The sequence below is a fragment of the Serinus canaria genome, chromosome 1A, assembly GCF_022539315.1.
Source record: "Serinus canaria isolate serCan28SL12 chromosome 1A, serCan2020, whole genome shotgun sequence".
NCBI lineage: Eukaryota > Metazoa > Chordata > Aves > Passeriformes > Fringillidae > Serinus > Serinus canaria.
Window position 1 is genome coordinate 62,905,048 of NC_066314.1, and position 22,108 is coordinate 62,927,155.

A 22,108-nucleotide genomic window follows, 5' to 3' on the forward strand; every position below is an offset into this window, starting at 1 on the left:
TGTGGGGTCATAAAAAGTTATTTCTGAAATTACATTAAAAATATGCCACTTTGCTAAGTACTTCAGAAACAGAATAGAGGGAATATTTCCAATTCTGACTCTTCCACAGGACTCTGCAACTTTTGTAAAGGATGAAAAAAATAACAAGTGGACAAAAAGAGATTGATAAACATTATAGCTTGTATTCCCTTAACTGGCAATGCCCTCAAAGCTCTGTATATCATAAACACAAAGATCTTTGAGGATAAAGAAATTAAATTTCAAGGAAGTTAAATTATTATTGCATCGTGTTAAAATCTTCCCTAGTAAAAAAAAATCATTGAAGAAGGGCAAGCAATGCCAATATAGGCAAAAGTTGATCTTCTAGTAACAAATACTATAAACAGAGTGATTAATGAGGAAAAAGAGACAACAGCAAACCCTGAAACAGAGACAAAAAGCAGTTTATAGCCTATTCAACAGAGAAAGTGTGATGGAGTAAAGGGCTGGAAAGTTGCAACAGTAATTATAGCAGTATTTACAAAGGAGAGAAAAACATGCATTAATAAAAATAAGGGAAAAGTGGGAGCTTTGAAGATTGCACCTTGCCTCAAGATTGTACCTTTCCTTTTCGATATGATATTTTATCTCTTACAGATAAGATGCCAAATGCATGCTGTAAACAAAAAATTATATTTACAATTAGATGTGAAACAAAACCATGCTTCAGTTCAGAGCAACAAGCAACAGGGTTGGTCTTGAGGGTGCAAAAAGTATTTGGGAAGTGGGAAAGGGAAAAAGAAACCTTTGAGTGACAGTGGTGCATTTCTAAAGAGACATCACAGAGATTTATCAGGGTTTTCATTGTATACAGAAATAGCTCACAAAGGGGCCATGGAGGAAAAAGTGAGTTAGGCTTCCAAATTTGATATGAACCAAGAGGCAATCTTGCACGGAGCAAATTTATTGGACAATGAAAAGACAAGACAGATGTATAATCCCCATATATTTCCTCTTTTCCCCTTATAATGTCCACCAAAAAATTCCTTCAATACCTACTCATTTGATGCATGAGAAAAACTGCATTGGTTTTTTACATATTACAGGGCTAAGAAAAGGCCATTTAATAGCTAATAAATCTGACTGAAACCTAGAGTGGGAAATAACTTTTTAGAAAACCTTTTTTCTTTCTTAGCCCTCACAACACTCTCAAATGCAGGGCAGTGGGGAAAAATATTTAAACTAACAGAAATTTTCAACAAGAATTTAAGGGCTAGCTTCAGCATTTGTAGAAAAGAAATAAAAGCCAGATCCTTAGGAACAAAGGCAACAGCTCCACGTTTTTATTTACATATCTTTTATTCCCTTACACATCACTAGGTATGGAAATCCTTGGGAATTTCAGTACCTAATTCCTTCAGGCTTGCCAAACGACCAGCAAAAGCCCTGCCTCAAGTAGATGAGAACCAAAAAAGTTTTGATAATGTAGCAGGTAAGGAGCCACTCATTCTTTAGGATTTAGGTGATCTATACATTTTTATTTTAGGATTTAGCTGTTCTACACATTTTTATTATACCTTCTAAGCAATGGCATATGCTATATTTATAAATCCACGGAAATTCATTAATCACCATTTAAATAATAAAATCTTTTTCAACTATCCAGATGTTTGCCAGTAAAATTCTATTAAGGCTTTCTAAGACCATAGATTACAAATTTATTGCTCTGCAAAGAACACCACAACATGAACCTTCAGAAATGTGAACATACTCAATCGTCTTCAATTCTTAAAGACTTACTCAGCAAAGACCACTGAAAAGTTCCTTTTTTTCTTTTTCATAAGTGTTTCAGTTAGCTTCTCTTGCAAAAATATTTTTCCTTTGTATATCTCAGTATATCTCAGTTGTGGCTTGGCTGACTGAGACACCACAGCCTCAGTTTTCCTGAAATACTTTCCCATTGGTGAGATAATTTTGCCTTACTGCTTTTCCTCATGTCCAAGAGGAAGCAGAGTTTATGTTAGCTCTTTTAATAAATTAAAGGGTTTTTTTTTTTTCTTTTCTTTCCTAAATATTTTCAGCTTTCAGAACACTTGAGCACTTGAGTCTCCAAAGGATCTGCTGTGTGGATTATGGCAGAGATGAACTCAGGCTCTTTTTCCCTGGAGAATTAGGGTAAACTACACTAGAATATATACAGTATTTTAAATTTAAGCCTTCAGGAAATGACAAAGGTGATTCTTTGCTTCAAATGCCTTAGCAGAAATATTTATTTCAAGCTATGAGAAGGACTTAAATTTCCAGGGCTCACCCTGCAGCTGCTGCCTTTTCTTTTACTTTTAATGAGTTTATTTTAAAACAAAAATAGTGGTGCATAAATTATCTTCAGTTTTTTTTTGCTAATTCTCTTCCACACCACCATGGATTTCACCTCCTTTGTGTAGCTGAGTATTTGGCTCTGTAAAATGACAACAACTGCCATGCAGAGAGCTCTGTGCATTATAGCTGTGGGAGCTACTCTTCATTCCCTACTAATCATTAATTTAATACAGCAGCCTATATTCAGAGTTGGATGGATATCATCATCCTATAACCCCAAAGAATTGGTGGACTTCAGTTTTTTCAATGAGTAAAAATAAATGTAAAGAAGGATAGAGAGAATTTCCATTTTTTTTTTCAGTTTAGAGTTATACCCCAGGAGCTTCAGTGCAGATTTGGATTCTGGGATAAAAAGCTTCTGCCTCAGCCAAACTACCTCCTATACTTTCTCTTTATCTAGAGGATACCAACTTTTTATTTAAATAAGTGTTCTAGAAATAAAAAAATTCTAGTGGAGGAATTTCACCACTCTCAACACTGACAACTACCAGACATTAAACTCTCTTTGCAGGGAAGATTCCACTGTAAATACACCAGAAAAAATAGAAAATACTGGAGACATGCCAAGCTACATCTAGTCTGTTAAATAGATGAGTTCCTAATCTATGATGACTTTTCAATGTGTTGAAAGAGGATCACCAGGTTCCTGTGCAAATGAATATTATCTTTAATCAAAAGACTACTAGTTCTTTTCAAGGAGAGCTTGTTCTTCCTGATTTAAAATGCAAGCCTGCTCTTCCCCCCAACTGAGAATGCTCTTCTAAAGTAAAAAAAAAGAACAAATAACCAAAAAACCCACAAAAAATTCTTATAAAAGCATGAAGCACCTGAAAACCACAATTATAAAACCTGAAGATGCTGCCAGTCTCAACCAAAACGGAAGTCATCTGGACTTTTACTACTTCACAACCTCAAGAGCATGCTCTAAAAAACATTTTTCCATTTCCCTGGTGATGTAAAATATCTCATTTGTCCCTTTAGAGTTATAAGGCTTCAAAAAATAATACCTTTATTTTAAGTACAAATACCATGTCTCTAAGTAAAGACCCCAAGTCACTGGAACAGTCAAAGCTTTCATGAAAAACTTTTATTTAAAAAAACCCAAAACAATATTCATGTTACTGTAATCCTTTCATTACTTAAAGAAAAAGCAAAAGGGTTGTATGTCAAGGTTGCTCCACCAAGTTGAAATATTAACTCAGTATGTTTTAGTTCCTACTTTCACTGTAAGTTTATCTTTACTTGGCTGTTTCATACTTGGTAACCAAATATTTGATTTTAAACATGATTCATTTATTAAACTGTCTCTAAGTCTCCCAGTTTTTCTCTGGCAATATTAAATTAGTATAATAAATTTTAAATGGAAGTAGCATTTCCTTATCTGCAGACTTGACAACAATTTGACTGAGGACAAACATTTATTTTTAGGACAAAGTTTTGTCAAGCATGGATTTCTCACAAGTAGAAGACATCTACATAAACCTTCCAGATTTGGATCCCCTCTGGGTCTCCTTTGGCCACTTTGAAACAACAGCACCAAAATTGTCTAAAACAACTAAAATGATACCTGTATCATCCCTGCATTTTTTCTTCTTTTAAATAAATTATTTAGGTGATGAAGGAAAATTTCACCACCTAATTCAGAACAAGTGTGATCCTCAAACCTTTATTGTTCTTCTGCTAAAACTGTCTAACCAATGTAGTGCAAACAACTTTAATGTTTCTTTTCCATTTGCTTTCTCATATACAGTCATATAACTTCCAGTGCATGTGTTTAAAAGTGGTGGAAAAAACAAACATATTTTATTTTAATAAAGAAAATTAATGGATGGCAAATTACTCTTTTAAACCAAAGAATCAAAACTCCTAATCATGTTTCTCTGGTCTAGAGGGTAAAGGAGAAGCCAACAAATTCATTCCACATTTACACAGAAATTTATTTTCCCTCACTTTCATAACCTGAATGTTTTACAGATAGACAGTGGTGCTACAGTTTTTAAATTCATCTTTTATAAACTCTTGCACCATGCAGATGAAAATGCCTTTTCCTCTATGGGTTTGCATCTCTAAGAAAATAATAAAATTTTCAATGTTTTTGAATTTTTCCATTAATTGTTCCTGAGTTGTTTGTGGGCACTTTGACTGTAAGCCATTCTGCCTCACCTCTTTGCAGAAGACCAGACTGACCCTTTGTGATCTTCCAATTTCACAGATTTACTGCATCAGTGAAGGAAAACCCCTTCCCTTTAATACTATGCTGAATTTCTTTTTTAGTTCAAATCAATAGAGCAAATCTCTTTAAAATAATTTACAGCAAAATAAAATTTTAATTCTAGGATTTTTTTATATTTCATTGTCTAAAATGTAAGACTCTGTATTTCCATTTTGGCCTTGACAGAGCTGACTTAATATATTGCCTAAACAATGACTACAAGAGAGTCAAGACTGCAGTTATGGCTTTTGTAAGACAAATCTTACAGAAAATAAAACATAAATAAAAAACATCTCTGTGTGGAAGCCTCTACACAGAAAAAATTACTGCCCACACACTAAGTGCCTTGTAGGGCCAAGTGTTTTTCATTGTTAAACCAAAGCTGTATCTGACACCACACAGAAGTTATCATTTGGCACATCAGCTCTGCAGGACTTCTTTTGTTGACAGAAAATTTTTATACTTTGTGTATGTTTATAATTGCAACGGCCTAAAGGAGATATGCAAGTTCTTGGCATAGGAAGAAGAGAAAATTTCTCCAAGAAACCAATTTCTCCATGGAAGTCCATCCTCCCCAGGGAATTTGTACTCATTAATTAGAGAATAAAGAGTGTAACTTCATATACACCACAGATATATGTGATAGAATTTTGGAAATCTCAAGAAAAATCTGCATTTTTCCTTAATTAAAAATAGATCAGGTGTTTGAAAAATGAACCAGACATGAAGGGGAAATAATCATGTTACAACCAAATAAGAGAAATTATTCCTGTTACAATAAAAGTTGTCAGAGCTGTTTGGTATTAAAATAAATGGAATTAAGCAATGACACTACTAAGGGATATTTACAACAGAATTAATCTCAAGAGCCTCCAACACCTCAGTGCTGCTCACCATCCCAACAAGTGCATCACTAGGTACTTCCACACTAGGAACTACTTGATCTAAAAGAAGTTTGAGTAGAAAAACCTGTCCCTTGGAGAGGCCTGAATTGCTTCCTTAGGGAAATGCACACATGGCAGCAGATTTAGGATTTATCAGAGAATAAATCCATCCATATTAAACTACTTCTAATGACATCCTGTCTTGTGACAACTTCAAAGGCAACATCCACCACGAGAGAGTCTGCAGCACCCTGCAGAGTGAAGGCAAACCTGCCTCAAGTCACTGGCCCAGCTCAGCCCACATCTCTCCCACACCCAGGACACCCAGTGCCCCCAAATCCATGAACACAGAACCCTGGCTGAACTCCAGCACCCAGCCACAGGAATCTTCCACCCAAAATGTTCAGCATCCATCAAAACCCTTCCCAGACTTCATTACCATAGTCCTCCTCCTCCCAATCTTTTCATGGTCCACAAGCTACCATTAATTCCATTTCTTTTAATACCAAGAATTGCTGTCTTTACTCCAGTAAATGAACACTTAACCACTCTCCCTTCCAGGAACAGATTCTCTACAGCACTGGCACCAGTTCTCCTTCTGGACAGTCTGAATTATTTGTATCTAATTAAAGCCCAAGCAATTGTTCTCAGCTTGAATTCAGCTTTGAACTCAGCTGTTAATCCTTCTGTTCTGAAGAAGAGTTGGACTGCCTGAAGGCTCACTGAAAGTCTTGAAAAGTGACATTTCATCATTTGATACTTTACATTTGAAAGAAGTAAAGAAGACATAAAAAATAAAATCATTCTATTTACATTAAGAATTTAGGCAATACAAAGTATGATAATGGCATAGCATCAAAACTTTTTTTTTGCAGCTGTTAAGGTATATAAGGTTATTAATTTTGTTTAACACTGGAAAGGGAAATGGTGTCTGTTTCCAAAGAGTACTTTTATTTTACTTCAAATTCTTACATTTTGGCTTTTTTTTTCTTATGTAGCACATAAAAAATACAGCAATATCAAATTACAACACAGCAATGAAATATATACTCCTTAAATTTCTGAGGACTATAACATTCAAATATGCCACCAAGAAATCAGTGAATTCACAGGCTGCCCCTCCAAATATTTCCAGCATCACAGACCACAAAATGCAACTTTTGGAAGAATAATTGACTTGCAATTTTAACATATTTAATTTGCAATTTGTAGAAATGCTAAAAGCACTATTGGGAATGCCCCTCTCAATTTGTGTTAAGTGACACAGATTCATTGTTACAGAAGCACTTCTCCAGTGATTAGAAACATTTCTGGTTCATTACTGGTTTAGGTTTCCAGTTTTTATAACTCTCTCTCTATTTTGTACCTGCTCTGTAAGGAACAAATGTAACATCTTCAGTCTCCCATAGGTATGGAAGTCATCTGAACTGTTTACAGCATAAATGCCCCTCCCTGGGCTGCTCATCCTGGGCTCCTTTTGAAGTCAGAGGACAAAACCAGGCATGACTTACTTACATCATTTCAATATTTGTACCTTTAAAGGTCACAGGAATTTTGTTCTGTATGTGCCAGCCTCTCTCCATACACACAGGGTAGGTGAACATAAACTGCTTGCTGTGCATTGCAAATATCAACTAAGTGACAGATGTCACAGGAAAATTACATCAACAGAAGACATACAAAGTAAAACCAAAGCCACACAGAGCAGGTGAATGGAAGAGTAAAACATACTAACCTGATTCTGCTTTCTTTGCTCTTGCATGGCTTCTGAAACAGCCTGGGCAATCTTCTCTCTGTGACTATCACGTTCTGCTTCCCACAGTTTTCTTTCTTCTGCATGAATCTTCTCCATATTTCTCCTCTCCTCCTCTACTGCTTTCAGAACAGCTTCCTGCATTACTTCTTTTTCAGCCTTTGAAACAGACCAGGCACCATTAGAGGAACAACACACCCAACCTGAATGACTCAGATCTATCATCTTCACAGGATATGGGATGTGAATATTTTCACTTCTGAGCTGTGAGTTCAGTTTATCTTACAGAGCTACCAAGCAGGCATTACCTCTGGGCAATGACTTGTGTCATTAGAGAAAGCAAAAGGAAGTTACAGGAAGGCTCTTAAATTCCACCTACTGAAAACACAGGCAGTCATAACTAGTTTGTTTACTTAAAAAAAAAAAAAAAAAGGAACAAAATCCATGCAGGAGTAGGCACATCATGGGCTTCCCTTGATATTCCCATGTAAGAGATATTCCTGCTCTTATCTGCAAATATCTGAAGTGCAAAAACTGTCCGAGTCTTTTCTGTAGAAAATCAGCCAAAATGCATTTGTTAAAACAAATGTATCTGCCCTCCCAAAACTCTTTAACCATACTACAAGAAATACTCTTTTATTCTTATTATTATTTATAAGTTATTATTAGTTATTTTGTTATTTATTGTTTTATACTATTTTCTTCCCAATCATTATATTCAACCATTACCTGAAATCACTGAGAATTTGAAGCCAACAGCTCTACACATGAGTAGCCACACTAATATATTTATCAGCAAGACAACCACTGCATATCTACCAATAAAAAATGGCAAACTGAAGTTCAAAATAAGCACACATGGGCTAATAAAACTTAATCACAAATCCCTCAGCTTAAAAACACTGTATTCATCAGACACCTACACTTCCAACTAAAGCTGGTTCTTTCAATTCACTGGGACTTCATTTTCTACTTAGATATTAAAAATACAATAATTAATTTGGATGTTTTATTATACACACATTTTCCTGTAGACATCAAGCACATAAGAAATGTTTGTGGTACTACTGAATGGTATTCAGTGAGGTGCTCAGCCAGTGTTCATATACCACACAAGAAAGACATACAGAAAATTATAATATAGCCAGATGAACTGTTCCAGGTAATACACAGCACCAGCTTCCCCAGATCATTACACGAAAGTGAACTTTTGTACTGGATTCTACACCAGTATTAGAAATGAATTCCAGATTAAAATTTACAAAATTGTTCTAACACCAATGGCCTTAATAATGAAATAGACAGGAGAAATAATGTTTAAAAACTGAACAGTCACCTTCAGGTAAACATCAGCTTATATAAAATAATTCAAAACCTGTTAAACTGTCCCTGTTTCGATATGATTTTAATATTAGCTATCTCCTCACTGAAGATGACCATATTCAATGAAAGTTAAACAGGACATGATTGTTTTATTAAGATAATCAGTTGACCCTGAGGCCTAGCTCTTCAAATCAAGATGCACTGATGTCAAAGTACCACAAAAAAATATATTTAGGTAACAGCAACAACTGAAGTGCAATTTTGTGACTTCTCGTTTTAAACAATTCAGAGGCTATTGTCCAAGAGAAGGCAGATACATCCCTGCATCAAGGCATGGAATGTAGTAGATATGTTCATCTTCAGTAGAACCAGCTTCTTCTAAGCACAGATGAGAACACAGAACTTGATAAATGTAGTTATGGAAAAAAGGGAGTGTCTGAGCTTGGCATTTCTAATGACACACATGAAATCCACGTGGCATGTCCACTAATTGACAAGAGATACCTTTGCAGCAGCTGCCAGAGCCTCCTTGCTTCTCTGTCTTTCTTCATCCAAACACTTGTCCAGCACTTCCTGCAAATGTCATGAAAAATTAAACTGCAATAGACAGTAAAGGAGTGGCTAAAAATAATTTCAAACAGTCAAAGTGCTTAAGAAAGCTTCCTTTTCCTGTCAGAAACTGTGACAAGACCATTCCCAATAAGCTCCATGATGCTGGTCTCTTATTTTTTGGTAAACAAAAGCAGTACCTTGTGCTTCTGTGACTGTTGCATCATAGCTTCTTCTATCTTTTCTGATAACACTTCCTTTTCTGCTTCCAAAATGTCAAGAAGTCGTTGATGCTATTGGGAGAAAACATTAATATTTTGCTAACCATGGCCAGTGAGTAAAACAGACAAAAAGAATTCATCCAAGACATTTTAGACTTGTCAGTTACTCACAAAATTACTTCAAATGTAGATTCTGTTAAATTACATTCACAGCACTCCTTTAAGTGACTTCATGTCATGGAAAAATTCCAATAATAAGAAATGTTTTGTTTCCTGAATAATTAATATTTCCTTGCAGTCTAAAAAGTATCGGGAAAGAAGTTGAAAAATGAATCACTATGTAAAAGCAACACTTACACAATTGATACAGTTGCAGAATTTAAATTAGTCTTGCACTATCTCAGTTGTATGTACAGAGAGTAGAAGGCAAATGCATTTCCTTCAACCATTTGTGATATCATGACCCTGGAGGGCCAGGAAATGTGAACAAATGAGAATTCTGCTTTTTTGTCAATTTCTTGTCATCCTAAACATTTTTCAGGGAGAAAACGAAGTCTGAAGTGATCACATATTCTATATGCAGATATAGAACTGTTGATAATCACATCATTTTTTTCCTCTGTATCAAGTAAAGAATTTGCAGGATGGGGGTTTTGTCTCTAAGAGCTAAGCTGTTTCCCAAAACCAAAAATGATTGCTGGAAATTATTGATGCTACATATTTGTCATCATTTAATTGCTAGCAAGTCATTACATTTTTTTACAAGTTATGTAAGAGATGATCTATAATAACCTGAAGGTACAGAATCAATGCAAAACCATTTTACAAGATCACCAAGAGGAAAGTTACAGTAGAGTTTTATACTAGTTTAAGTGTACCTAACAAAAATAAATTTTTTACACATGCAGTTAACCAAGCAAATCCCCCCTTCTTTCTAGGAAACAGTCATTTCTGTTTCACAAATTTCATTATATTTTAATTTCAAATGTCTCTAATGACAGCTAGAAGTACATTACCAAACTGCAATACTATATTCTGAAAAATATTTTTTCATTTGAAGAATAGAAAACTTTTAGACTGCTTCATAAAGTAAAATGCCTATCTGCCCTTCCAGGATAAACACCTAAAGAGGCATTTCCTTGTGAATGTACTTAAAATAGGTCTGAATGTGGCAGACATATTCTAATGGAAAACACCTGTGGAAGGAGTAGCAAAATTCACATCATGTTTATACTTAATGATGTGTAACTCACTTTTCTTGTGTTTTCAGACATCAGCTTTAACTATCAGGACACTTACAGAAATTATATTTTAAAGAAGAAACAATAAATGGATTTTATTAGTTAAATGCTCTCCATGACTCCTCACTAGACTAACTGCACAAGTTACTAATATGTTATTTCACACTGACACAACATAAAACAAAAACATGCAAATATTTTCACAGACATATGCCACAAATCCAAGCTCACTAATCAAGCCAAGCAAAATACTGAATCTTTATTTTGCTTGTTGAGAATCGGCGCAGGAGATTCTAAGGAGAGTTCCTTAGAGAAAACCACCTCTCTCTATAAAACACCTGCAATAAAATGGAAGCCAGTTTGCTCAGTGAGATGAGACTTTCTAGTTTACACCTGGCAGGCAGTGAATTCCAGCTGGACTCTGACCTGATTTCCAGGTTTTCTGTGAAGACTGTCCAACAGATTTCTGGGTTACCTGGATCCACATTTCAAGCTGCCACAACAGGCCAGCTACCAGATGTATTTCACACCATTCTCAATGGGACCAAAATTTTCAGCTTCTAAACTCCAGAAGAGTTTTAAAATTTTATTTTCCATGTATGTATAAAAAGGCATTCAAGCCCATCCTGGAAGTCCAGGAATGCAGATATTTGCATAGATACAATATAGAACATGTACACACGGCCAGTGGAGAAAATCAGTGCCAGTCCCCCCCGATGCTGAAACAGTCTGATGACCACAGTACTTCACATCATCTAAACCTCCATGCAGAGTTAACTTCTCATTAACCTGTCAGGAACCTCCAATCATGAAATATACAGATATCACAACCAAAACTCTAACTACAAAAATGTTGCCTAGTAAGTAAACAATTCCAAAAACCTGAAGGCTGCTGTGACTGAAGTGTGATGAATTTGATTAAGCTAGGATCTCCTATTTCCTTGGTAGACTAGAAAATCTATATGGTATTGCATTTGGAGTTTTATGGAATTCACAGAAATTCAGCAAGAACTCCATGAAGAATTGCATCTGTTCATAAAAACATGTTAGTTCATATTTTTCAAGATATCAGAGGCAAGTGTTTGTAAGGACATTTAGAATGCTTTCTAAATGTCCTTACAAATAAAACCCCTAAATATTATCCCTATTAGCTTTCAAACTAGAAGCTAATAACTTCTGTCATAATTCAATACAACTTATTTTACATTAAATAGTATCACTACTTCTCATGGAAATACAGAATTTATAATATCAATACTGAAAGTCTCTTGTGAATAGCTTGGTATGTCCTTTCCTGTTGTAATATAAATGCTCATTCATGTGGAATAATCCTTCCATAGATGATTACCTTCATATCTGAACTTCCAAAAGATCATTTATCATCACAAATGTTGCAACAGCTGTCCATACAATCCAGTAAAGCAAATTTTCTTGTATTAGTCCCAGAGAAATACCTTGGAGAACTGTTTATTTGGCTTCAGAATCTATATTTGGTCACTCTTGTTTTTCAAAGAGAAACATACCTTAAGCTATTGCATTACATAAATTACATGGAAAAAAAAAAAGTAAATGGAAATGGAAAAAACAGAATAAAATATTATGTGAACTGCTTCTCCCTCAAACAGATCTTAAGTCCAGAAAACCCACATGACATAATTAGTATGGATACAACATGAAAGCTTCCATTCTGCATGTAATTAATATGCAATTTAATTACTAATAAAGAATGTCTTGGTTTTCTCTACAGTACTCTGCCCCACAGCAGTGTTAGTCCTCATACAGAAGCACAGAATGTTCCAGAAAGCTGGGCTTATGACCATGATGTGGAGTGATCTTGGTGGTATTATGAATGCATTTTCTGGACAAGAATGTTCCCAAATGCATCTGAACTCCTCATTTCAGAAGCACAGATCTTTCAAAGGCATATTCAGGGATCTTGGTTAGACACATCACTTGAGCAGGAAATCATGGAAGTTATGGACAGTAAAGGCTTCTGTCAACAAAGAAGTTTTAGCTCTTTCTGTATAATGACAGTGTTCAGACAGATTTTGGCCAAAAAAAAAAATAAAAAGCAGTAATTCAAAGAAAGTTATTAACAATTGTATCAACAGAATTCCAAGCTGTTATTTTCCACAGATCTGCATCACTAGCTGTTCTAAGGCTTTTGGAACTATTCTTTAGTTTGGGCAGCTAGGTTTGTTATTCAGATTTTAAAACAATCCATACACCCTCTTAAGTAGAAAATATTATAGAGAAGCATTTGGTACATTGAATTTCCAGACATGCAGAATGACTTTGGAGTCTGGTACTAAATGCTCACAGTGAACTTTACATACAATCACTGCTTCCTCAGTTGGTCTTTCAGACAAATTTATTAAAGAGGGTTGAAGGTTAAAAACAAACAGAAGGTAAAAGTTTCACTTCAGCATTTCCATGTTTGAGAGCTCTCAAGTGTTCCTGTATTTTTAGCTCACAGGAGATTACAAGAAATTTTAGGTTAATTTATTTGGCTTGTAGATTTTTGTTCTGCTACAGTAAAGGCCTCTGAAAGCAGACCACTGCAGAATTAAAGATCTTATCTCTTGAGTTGAATGGCTACAGCTAAGCAGCTTTATGCCACAAACCCTCCCTTTCTCAGCAGGAATTAAAGCCAGACAAAGGGTGGGAGTTGAATCAATCTCATTCAGCACTTGCAGTTTCCACAGGTAAGAATTATCAACGCTCCTCTCTCTTTCAGACAGTATTAAAGGAATAATGGAAGAGCTTTGAGACTTCAGGTACCACTCTGAGCTCTACATACCCTGAACTCTAATTCCCAAGCAATGGAGAGGCCACTTTCTCCTGGTAATTGTACCTGTCAAGAGCTCACTGCCCATGCTTCAAACAGTAAAGCTAAAGAAAGCTTTCAAGGCAGAGTGATCTGTCTCCTGTAGGAAGGATAATGAGTTCATCAGACCTAATAGTCCTGTGAAAAGTAACCAAGTGTCTTCCAGGTTTCCTGTGAAAGTCAGGATGGTGATTTACAAAGGAAGCCTTAAATTTGGAAAAAAGCAATTAACCCCTGCAAAGGTCCACCCATGAAGTTTTTAAACAGAAGTTGAGGTGATGGTTTCTTTTATTAATCAACAGCCTAAGACGCAGAAAAAAAAGGTAAAAAAACCAATCTAAATATGTTGGAATTTAGAATCCAATTCTGCAATTGTTAATAAACAAATATACCTTCCTGAGTTTCTGGAATGAAGAGCAAAGATGGAAACTTATAAAAAGTGATGGCTACAGAACTGGAAATACAGTGCATGAATCAGTGAGGGACAAAAATAAATGTCAGTGAAAGCTGCACTTTGGAGCACCAGGGAAGTTTTCACCCAGTGTAAGTTTCCTAGGCTGCACATTCACACTGTATGTGCTACATGTAAGGCATAGCAGAAAGATAGAGATACACAACATAGAGATACCCAGAAAGACCTAAAAAACTTTAGTTCAGGTACAACAAATACTACAGCTCTTCAATCCACCACTTTACCTGGTTTCCATAGCCCAGCACTATTACTTCTTTCCAACAAATTTACCTTCTTTTATTCCTTAGACTGGGAGTATAGGGTTAAGAGTGCAAAATTCTGAGTTGTAAAAATTCTGAAGAGCAAATTGTCTCATGGCATGATGGCCCAGTAAAATACAGGAAAGAGATTTCAAAAAAAATAGAAGAAAACCCCCAAGCTTTTGTGAGACGTGGTATTCCACAGTGGAGAGAAATACTAGTATTTCTACCCTACCCACTGGAAAGTAGCATGAGAGGGTCAAGAAGAGTCTTGTGAAAATCAGCTTAAAACAAAAGGCATTCAAAAATAGGTTATAATGTTTTCCTCCCTGCAAGAAGTTCTCTAGGCAATGGTTCCAAATGAAAATCGTTTGATGTAGATTCAAATATAAATACAGAGGTCCTGTGGTTTTTCTTGATTCCTGTAAAAAAGAAATCAAAAAAATCTTTCTTTTTTTTTTCCTGGAATGTGAGTCAGAGAAGACATTGTAAACAGATTTAATCACAATAGCAACTAGTCAGTCTTTTTTGTTATATTTATATATTAAATTTATTTCTGAAGAATTGTGAAATCTTTCTTTCAGGTGAGCATAATTTGAAGGATTACATAGAAGATATTACACTCACTTATGGGGTGAATGAAATAATGCATGAGATGGGCTCTGTTACAGCTAAAATGATGCATTAAAGCTATCAATAACTAATTCTAACTTAGTTACATATGCAGTTATAATTCCTTGCATATTCCTATTAATCCTAAACTCCAAATTTAAAGTAAAAAAAAATAAATTGGGTGTCTTGCATGAACTGGAGTGCTTTTTTAAAAAATAGTTTGTTTTTGAGTCCTGTAAAGTTTCATTTAAAATGAAATCTGTTCAGGATTTCATCTATCAATAAAAATGTATGTTTTTTTTTTTTTATAGTAAGGGACATCTAAATTACATTTCTGCAGACTGGTTCCTTCTCAATATTGACTAAATCATCATGCAAGGATCACCAAATTTGGCAGGGATTAATTAATTTTGTCAGCTGCTATTCATAGCTTATGTAAAAGTAGTCAGTTAGATAATAATCCAAAAATAAAACAGCAAAGAACACCACAGAACAACCAAAGTCAATATAACTACCCTAAAACTTAACAGGGAAAAGAGTCCTTGCATTAATTGGTGCATCAATACAACCAGTTATTCCTGTTTCCCTCTTCCACAGATCTTTCATCTGAGGTCATACACTGAAGAAATGATACTTTGAGACTTCTTTTAATGCCATCATTACCAAAATCAGTATATTGAGTCATTCATATGTCTAATTCACCCTCAGTGAAACACCAGTTTTCCTTTTAACAAGTATCTACTGAATTTTTTAATCTAATGAAACTGCACTGTAGTTAATTGTTCAATAAAGAAAAACAAAATGATGACATCTGCAATACTGGGGCTTTTTTGTACATTCATAATATATGGACATAGAACCATCCTCCTCCCTCCAGACTTGGGGAAAATTATCTTCAGGAATATTTAGTCAATGTTTCAGCAGCTCTTTCACCAGCATGGAAAATAAAGCACTGGATGAGGCTTTTTAAGAATTCAACACTTCAAATCTGTTCACCTATTTTAAAAGAAACCTTAACTCACTAAGTTCTGCTTTTATTTCTGTCTCCCATGAAGGGATCTAACAGGAGGAAGAAATAACACAGGTCATGGGAAACATTATTATCTATGTGAGAGGAAGGTGATGTAATAAAAACACATCATGATTTTGTAATGTTATCAAAATATTCCCATTTCTACACCCTATTCAAAATATTATCCTGAGGAAAAAGGCACCCTTATTAAAATACTAGTAATGGTTTTCTGCTCCTTTAAACAAGGCTGTCTACATTTAACAGCATTTTCTTCTACACTGCACCTTTTCTTCAGCACTGCTAAGCTCTGCCTAAGTCAAATGACAAGGACTGGTAATTGCAACTGGTTTCTTACACTGTCCTCACTATCTGTGGCATCTCAAGTGTTTGGCAGTGCAAGGTGGAAAATCTGTCTGGAGAATTCCAACATCTGGTACATATTTCCACTTCCTCAAATTATAACTTATTACTGCATGGTTGAAATGTATCTTTTTGCCAGTTTGAGGTCCAAGTGTCTAACAAAGCAGCAGAGCTTTTCCAAGAGACAGCTCAGGAAGCAGCAAAACATTATTATGTGAGAAAAGCTAAAACAATGTAAATATAAAGAAAAAGTGTAATAGAGGTAATAAAATAACTGAGATAGGCTTGTACTCAGGGTTCCACTCAGCAGCATACAGTGAGTGCACAAACTGTATCATTTGAGCCACATCAGAGGATGAAATTAGGTTTAAAACATTTTGCTGCATAAGTACTTCATTGTTTTTATAAATAACGTAGAAAGATATATAAAGACATCTAATAATGAAAATACTTTTCTTGAAAAGTGTTCATAGTAATAGAGATCATTAAAAACTCAACACACTTCAAACTCCTGGGGATACAGAGATAAGCAACTTCATAAAAATGTGACAAGAATAAAAAAGTATCAATGACTTCTTCTGTTTTGTGATCTAATTCATTTCCCATATGAGTTCTCCACAAATTGCTCCATTTATCAGGAAGAAATAAAGGAACTGAACTCCTAAAACATGACCAATGTAAACAGCGAAATATTCAATAATGAAAGACAGAAAAAAGAACAAACCCAAGTTTTTTTTCAACTACAGCTGACAGAAAAATAACTGAGGAGAAAAATCATTCTGTATTGCTTAGCTGTTCAGAGCATACACAAGAGTTGAGGGCACAAACTCCTAACAAGCAGTGAATGTTTGAAGATAACAAGTTATATAAGCAAAAGAGAGAAAGAAAAAAAAAATCACTCTGTATAAGCAAAAGAGGAAAAAAAAATCACTCAAAAGAGCTACTTTCAAGTGCCACTTGATAAATTTAAGGAAGCAAATGTAATTTCCAAAGAAGATTTTTGGTGGAGATGCTAAAAGTATCTTGGCTGAATTTACAGTGCAAAAGGACTGCAAAATCAACCTCCAACTAGCATGTGAGAGTGGGTATATTGAAACTAGGTTAGTAAACTCTGGTAAGGGTTTATATTAAAAAAAAGCTACCAAACAGTTCTGCCTGTTTCCAGGGTTTTTCATGGAAGGACAGAATTACAGAATGGGTCAAGCTGGAAGGGATCACAGTGGGTCATCTGATCCCACTCCCCTGCTCAAGCAGGATAAACCCTGAAAAAATTTCAGAATTAGGAAAAACCAAGCAAGGAAACAAACAAAAAGCCACCCCAGCACAGGAAAAGCTGATTCTTGCTCTTTTCATTTTGATTCTCTCTATATACATGGAAATCAAGGAGGTATCAGGAATTCAGGATTACATTTCGCAAATTTGCCACAGGATTTTAATCAATCCTTGAGTTTTGCTCCTTTAAGTTCTGAGAAAGTGAAACTTCACTCTTGGCAAAAGAGCAGCAGACCTGAAAGCACACAACTAGATGAATTATGTGAAGGTGAATTACATGAAAATGTAACAGGAAGGATTGATTGAAGTACTTGGTTTTGAAGGGAATGAATAAACATATTTCTACAGCAGCAAATGACAAGATTTCTGGGAATTGAGAGGAAATGCTCAAAGAAGGGGACATGGTAAATACTCTAAATAATTTCCAAACCTATCATAGTTGGAATGACTGAACTAGAAAGGTTATGCCCACCGCAGTGTTCGTATTTTCAGTCTGCAAGTCTTTAGCATTTCTACTCTCACTGCAAAAATTTGGCCAATGTCTCCTAAAAATGCAAATATTCACAAGACTCTCAGAATCTAGTTTGCATACACCCCCTTCAAGATCAGGCATTAAAAATATTTCACAATTACTACCATCAGATGGGAAAAACACAGAGCCTCTTTCAAGACAAGAAAAACATAATCAAAGTTCATAAAATAAGCATTATTAGAGAAACATGAGGCAAATTTAGAGTAGTTCTAAAAGCAATTATTTAGAATTTAAAAAAATTATATCTCCTGTGAAACTGAGTTTCCAATGGAAGTAAACATTTTCCCTGGCATACAAACAGTTGCTGTAAAAGAATAGTACTTTCTACATTCTACATTCTAGGAGTTGTTGGGAGACATGCTGGTACTTTTCACAAAAAGTAGTGCAAAACACCTCAAAATGAATCATCCAAATACTAGAGAAGATAAGATACCTATCACCTTCCAGCTGTTCCTGACTATTGTCACACCAGCTTCCTGACTGTCCACAGGCTGTTCCTGAAAGCATCATAAACTTTAAAAGATGAGCTCCAGCCAGTGGAATTTTTACTCTGACTGACCCTTCAGCAGTTGTTTTCATACTGAAGATAAACCAGTACTTCTCTGAGTGAGTCTCAAAGAGACAAAAGATTTCATGCAAGAGATGTTGAACTACAATTTATCATACAAATGACAGCCAGCATCATGATAGAGTGGAAAAAAAACTAAAGACATGGGGATAACTCCAGCTGTCTTAAATGCTGCTGCATCTACAAATGTGAGACAAGTTTCAGACACATAAAAACATCATGAAAAATAACTGCTGTAGCTATTTAAGATTTTATTTTGATATGCAGATCATTGACTGTTATAAGAAGAATAAAAAAACGTACCTTGCTACAGACACATTTTAACACCATCTGTTTTGGTTGAATAGTATGACAAATTTCTGAACATTAAAAATAAATCTATTTAGAAATTTGTTGATTATGTTTTTCACCATGTATTTTTACACAGCACATGAGTTTTCAGAAGGCATCAAAGGTTTGTGTCTCAGAAAGAGATGAGGATGAAATTTGTGATTTTCCCACTTGTAAAGAACTGATATGTTTTCTACTGGCATTCTCTGATATTGCCAAACTCTTGAAAAGTAAAACTGACAAGCACAGCTTTCCTAAATATTCAGTATATGACATGACTGATTTCTGGCACAGAGAAAAAGAATTCTCTTTGTCCTGTTCATTGACGGAGGACACCACGACACTGCTGTCCCTGAATGTGCCACAAGAATGTGCCTGGTCTGCTTTGTGAAATGTTGGAATCATGGAATCACAGAATGGTTTGGGTTGGAAGGGACCTTGGAGGTCACTGGGTTCCATGCCATGGGCAGGGACACCTTCCACTATCCCAGGTTGCTCTGAGCCCCATCCAGCCTGGCCTTGGACACTGCCAGGGGTGGGGCAGCCACAGCTCCTCTGGGCACCCTGTGCCAGGGACTCAGCACCCTCACAGGGAAGAATTTCTTCCTGACATCCCATCTAAACCTGCTCTCTGTCAGTGTGAAGCCATTCCCCCTGGTCCTGTCACTACATCCCTTGTCAAGAGTCTCTCTCCATCTTTCCTGTGGGCTCCCTTCAGGCACTGGAAGGCCACAATGAGGTCACCCCAAAGATTCTCTTCTCCAAGCTGAACAATCCCAATTCCCTCAGCCCTTCCTCCCAGCAGAGCTGCTCCATCCCTCTGACTCCCTTGGTGTCCCTGCTCTGGCCTGGCTCCAGCAGCTCCCTGTCCTTCTTGTGCTGGGATCCCAGGGCTGGAGGCAGCTCTGCAGGGGGGGCTCAGCAGAGCAGGGCAGAGGGGCAGAATTCCCCCCTCCCCTGCTCCCCACACCACTCTGGATATGGGAGGGTATTTCCTTGGGAAAACCAGCAGCTCTAGAGACTGGCACCTGGGAAGGAATCATTCCAGTGATCATCACTCAGGATGCTACCTACAGAGAGCCAGTTTGCAAACTGATCAAATATCTGATCAGTTACAATAACTGACACAAAATGATCAAATATCAACTGCAGGTATTTTTCCAGATGGAAATTGGGATAGGACCATGCAATGAGGTCTTTCACTTCTTTCCCCATCCTGGAAAACACAACCTTGTACACTGAACATTATCAGCAGGATAGTTCCTCTCTGGACAGGATTTTAACCTGCACCTCCATCTGATGTTAGTAAGCTTCAAAATCAGAAGCTTCAATAAACTCTAACAAAAGGTTAAAGACAAACAGAGAAAAACAGCCTTTCTTCCATCTCAAAGAGACTTTTGTGAGGGAGGGGCATGGGAATTTAAGGGGGAAAGGAGAGTAAGTAGAAGGCATGAAAAAGGAGTTATCATGAGATAATCTTGTTTGTGTGGAACTAGAAATAAAACAGCAGAAAATTTAAAAGGAATGGCAAATGAGCACAAAAAACTCTGTGGTTTGACAATTTTACACAGGCTTAAAACTTTGAAGGTAAAATATTGCTTGTGAGGCACAAATATTAGAAGGGAACAGAAAAAGGAAGCGATTTTTGTGTTGAGTGCATACCTGCACTGTGCAATTACTGCTGCACCAAAAAAATTCTTTACAGTGATACGAACAGTCACAGATCATCATGTAAAGGTGGTCATGCATGTACAATCCCCTAACATAAAACAGCAATGAAATCTGTGCATAAATATCAGCAGCAGTTTCATCAAACTCAACTTTTGTTGTGCTAGCACATAACAAAATCATTTGAAGAAAAAGAAGTGTGAAAAAAACCACGAAAATATACATTTAATAATAGATGTTTTCAAAAAGAAAAAAACCATACCACCCATTTCTCAGCTCTTTCAACAAAGTTTTATGAGTGAATAAAATCTGCCAGTATAAATCATATTTAATTAAACCTGATAGCTCAACCACAAGCACCCACACTTGTCTATTTGATTAGGCTTCAAAATCCCAGTGTTACATTACAATGAGAGGTGAAAACCCTCAATTGTATTGAATGAGAAATGACTTGGAAGTTAGTGAACAAAATTTACACTTTTTCTGGGATCCAAAGGAGTGTTAAATGCAAATATGATGTGAACTGAGCACTGTGTTTTGTCATAACCACTCCCTGTCCTATGACCAAGAACTGTTTTTTACTTTGTTGGGTTCTCCCCAGGTAAATCTGAACTCTTCACCATGTTTCCACACTTCTGTCCCATTTTTGGGGTTTTGATGCAAATCTGACTGCTCACAGGTGCAAGTTATTGCTCGGTCTGTAAGAACAAACTCAAAAAATCTTCCTGTGAAATTTCTGTATTTAATGATGTTCATTCCTTTTTAACATTTAGAAAGTGATATCAAGTTAGCAAACGATATGTTCATTTCAAAAACACAAAATATTTTTTTTAAAAATTCATTTTTACTTGCTCTTAGAGCTTTATAGCAAGTATTAAATAACTGCAACTCTGTGCAATAACCTCATTTATGATACAATCAATTTCTCCACATTATGACATCTTTCCTTCATGCTGTTTCCACAGATGTTTATGTATTTAACACACATTTGCACTAGGTGTTAATTGATATGGTTAGAACAGTCAAATGGTCATAAAACACTTCTGGAAACAGTGGAGTCCTTCAAGGGGACTTTTGATGTATTTAGGACTAAGATACGCCAAGAAAATTTTAAAAAATTATCTTTGGTATTTTTTTTCAGAGTTCTTGCTAACAGTACTTAAAAGATAACTTAGTTGCAATATAAATTACTCCAGGGGGCTACTAACAAATTAACTTCTTGGTTTTTAAACTTCCATGCTCATGGTCACTATTTTGATTCAAGAGCTGCACTTCAGTCAAACCAAGATCTTACTGATAACAAACCAGGCTGACACTGTTCAGAGACTCATCTCTAATTGCTCTGACCTCAAATACTTGCTGTGCAGTGTGCTTTTACTCCAGTCATGCTAAATGAGCCAATTTAGGCCACTAATGTGTATATATATATATATATATATATATATATATATATATATATATATATTTCTTGATATTATATAACTCCTCATAGCTTTTTATTTTTAGGTAAGATTTCTATTAAATAAAAACAGGTGTGGACAACACATGCTTTCATCTACCATCTAAGAACCATCTCAAAACTTGGACCAAAAATTCATGCAAATCCCACACAATCAAATCCCTCATTTATCCACATAAATGAAAAATAATTGAATGGTTTTTCCAAGACCACAGA

The 22,108-nt window shown here is 35.8% G+C and overlaps 1 protein-coding gene across 5 annotated transcripts in view; it reads right to left on the reverse strand.

Moving 5' to 3' along the window:
- CCDC91 (coiled-coil domain containing 91) overlaps positions 1–22,108 on the reverse strand; it is a 115,893-nt gene that overhangs the window by 30,457 nt on the left and 63,328 nt on the right. For all 5 annotated transcript variants that reach the window (XM_009094199.4, XM_018918735.2, XM_018918736.3 and 2 more), the window contains 3 exons: positions 9,280–9,372; positions 9,035–9,103; positions 7,190–7,366 (listed from right to left, as the gene is read on the reverse strand). In XM_009094199.4, coding sequence (XP_009092447.2) covers positions 7,190–7,366; positions 9,035–9,103; positions 9,280–9,372 — 339 coding nt within the window. The remainder of the gene's footprint in view (positions 1–7,189; positions 7,367–9,034; positions 9,104–9,279; positions 9,373–22,108) is intronic.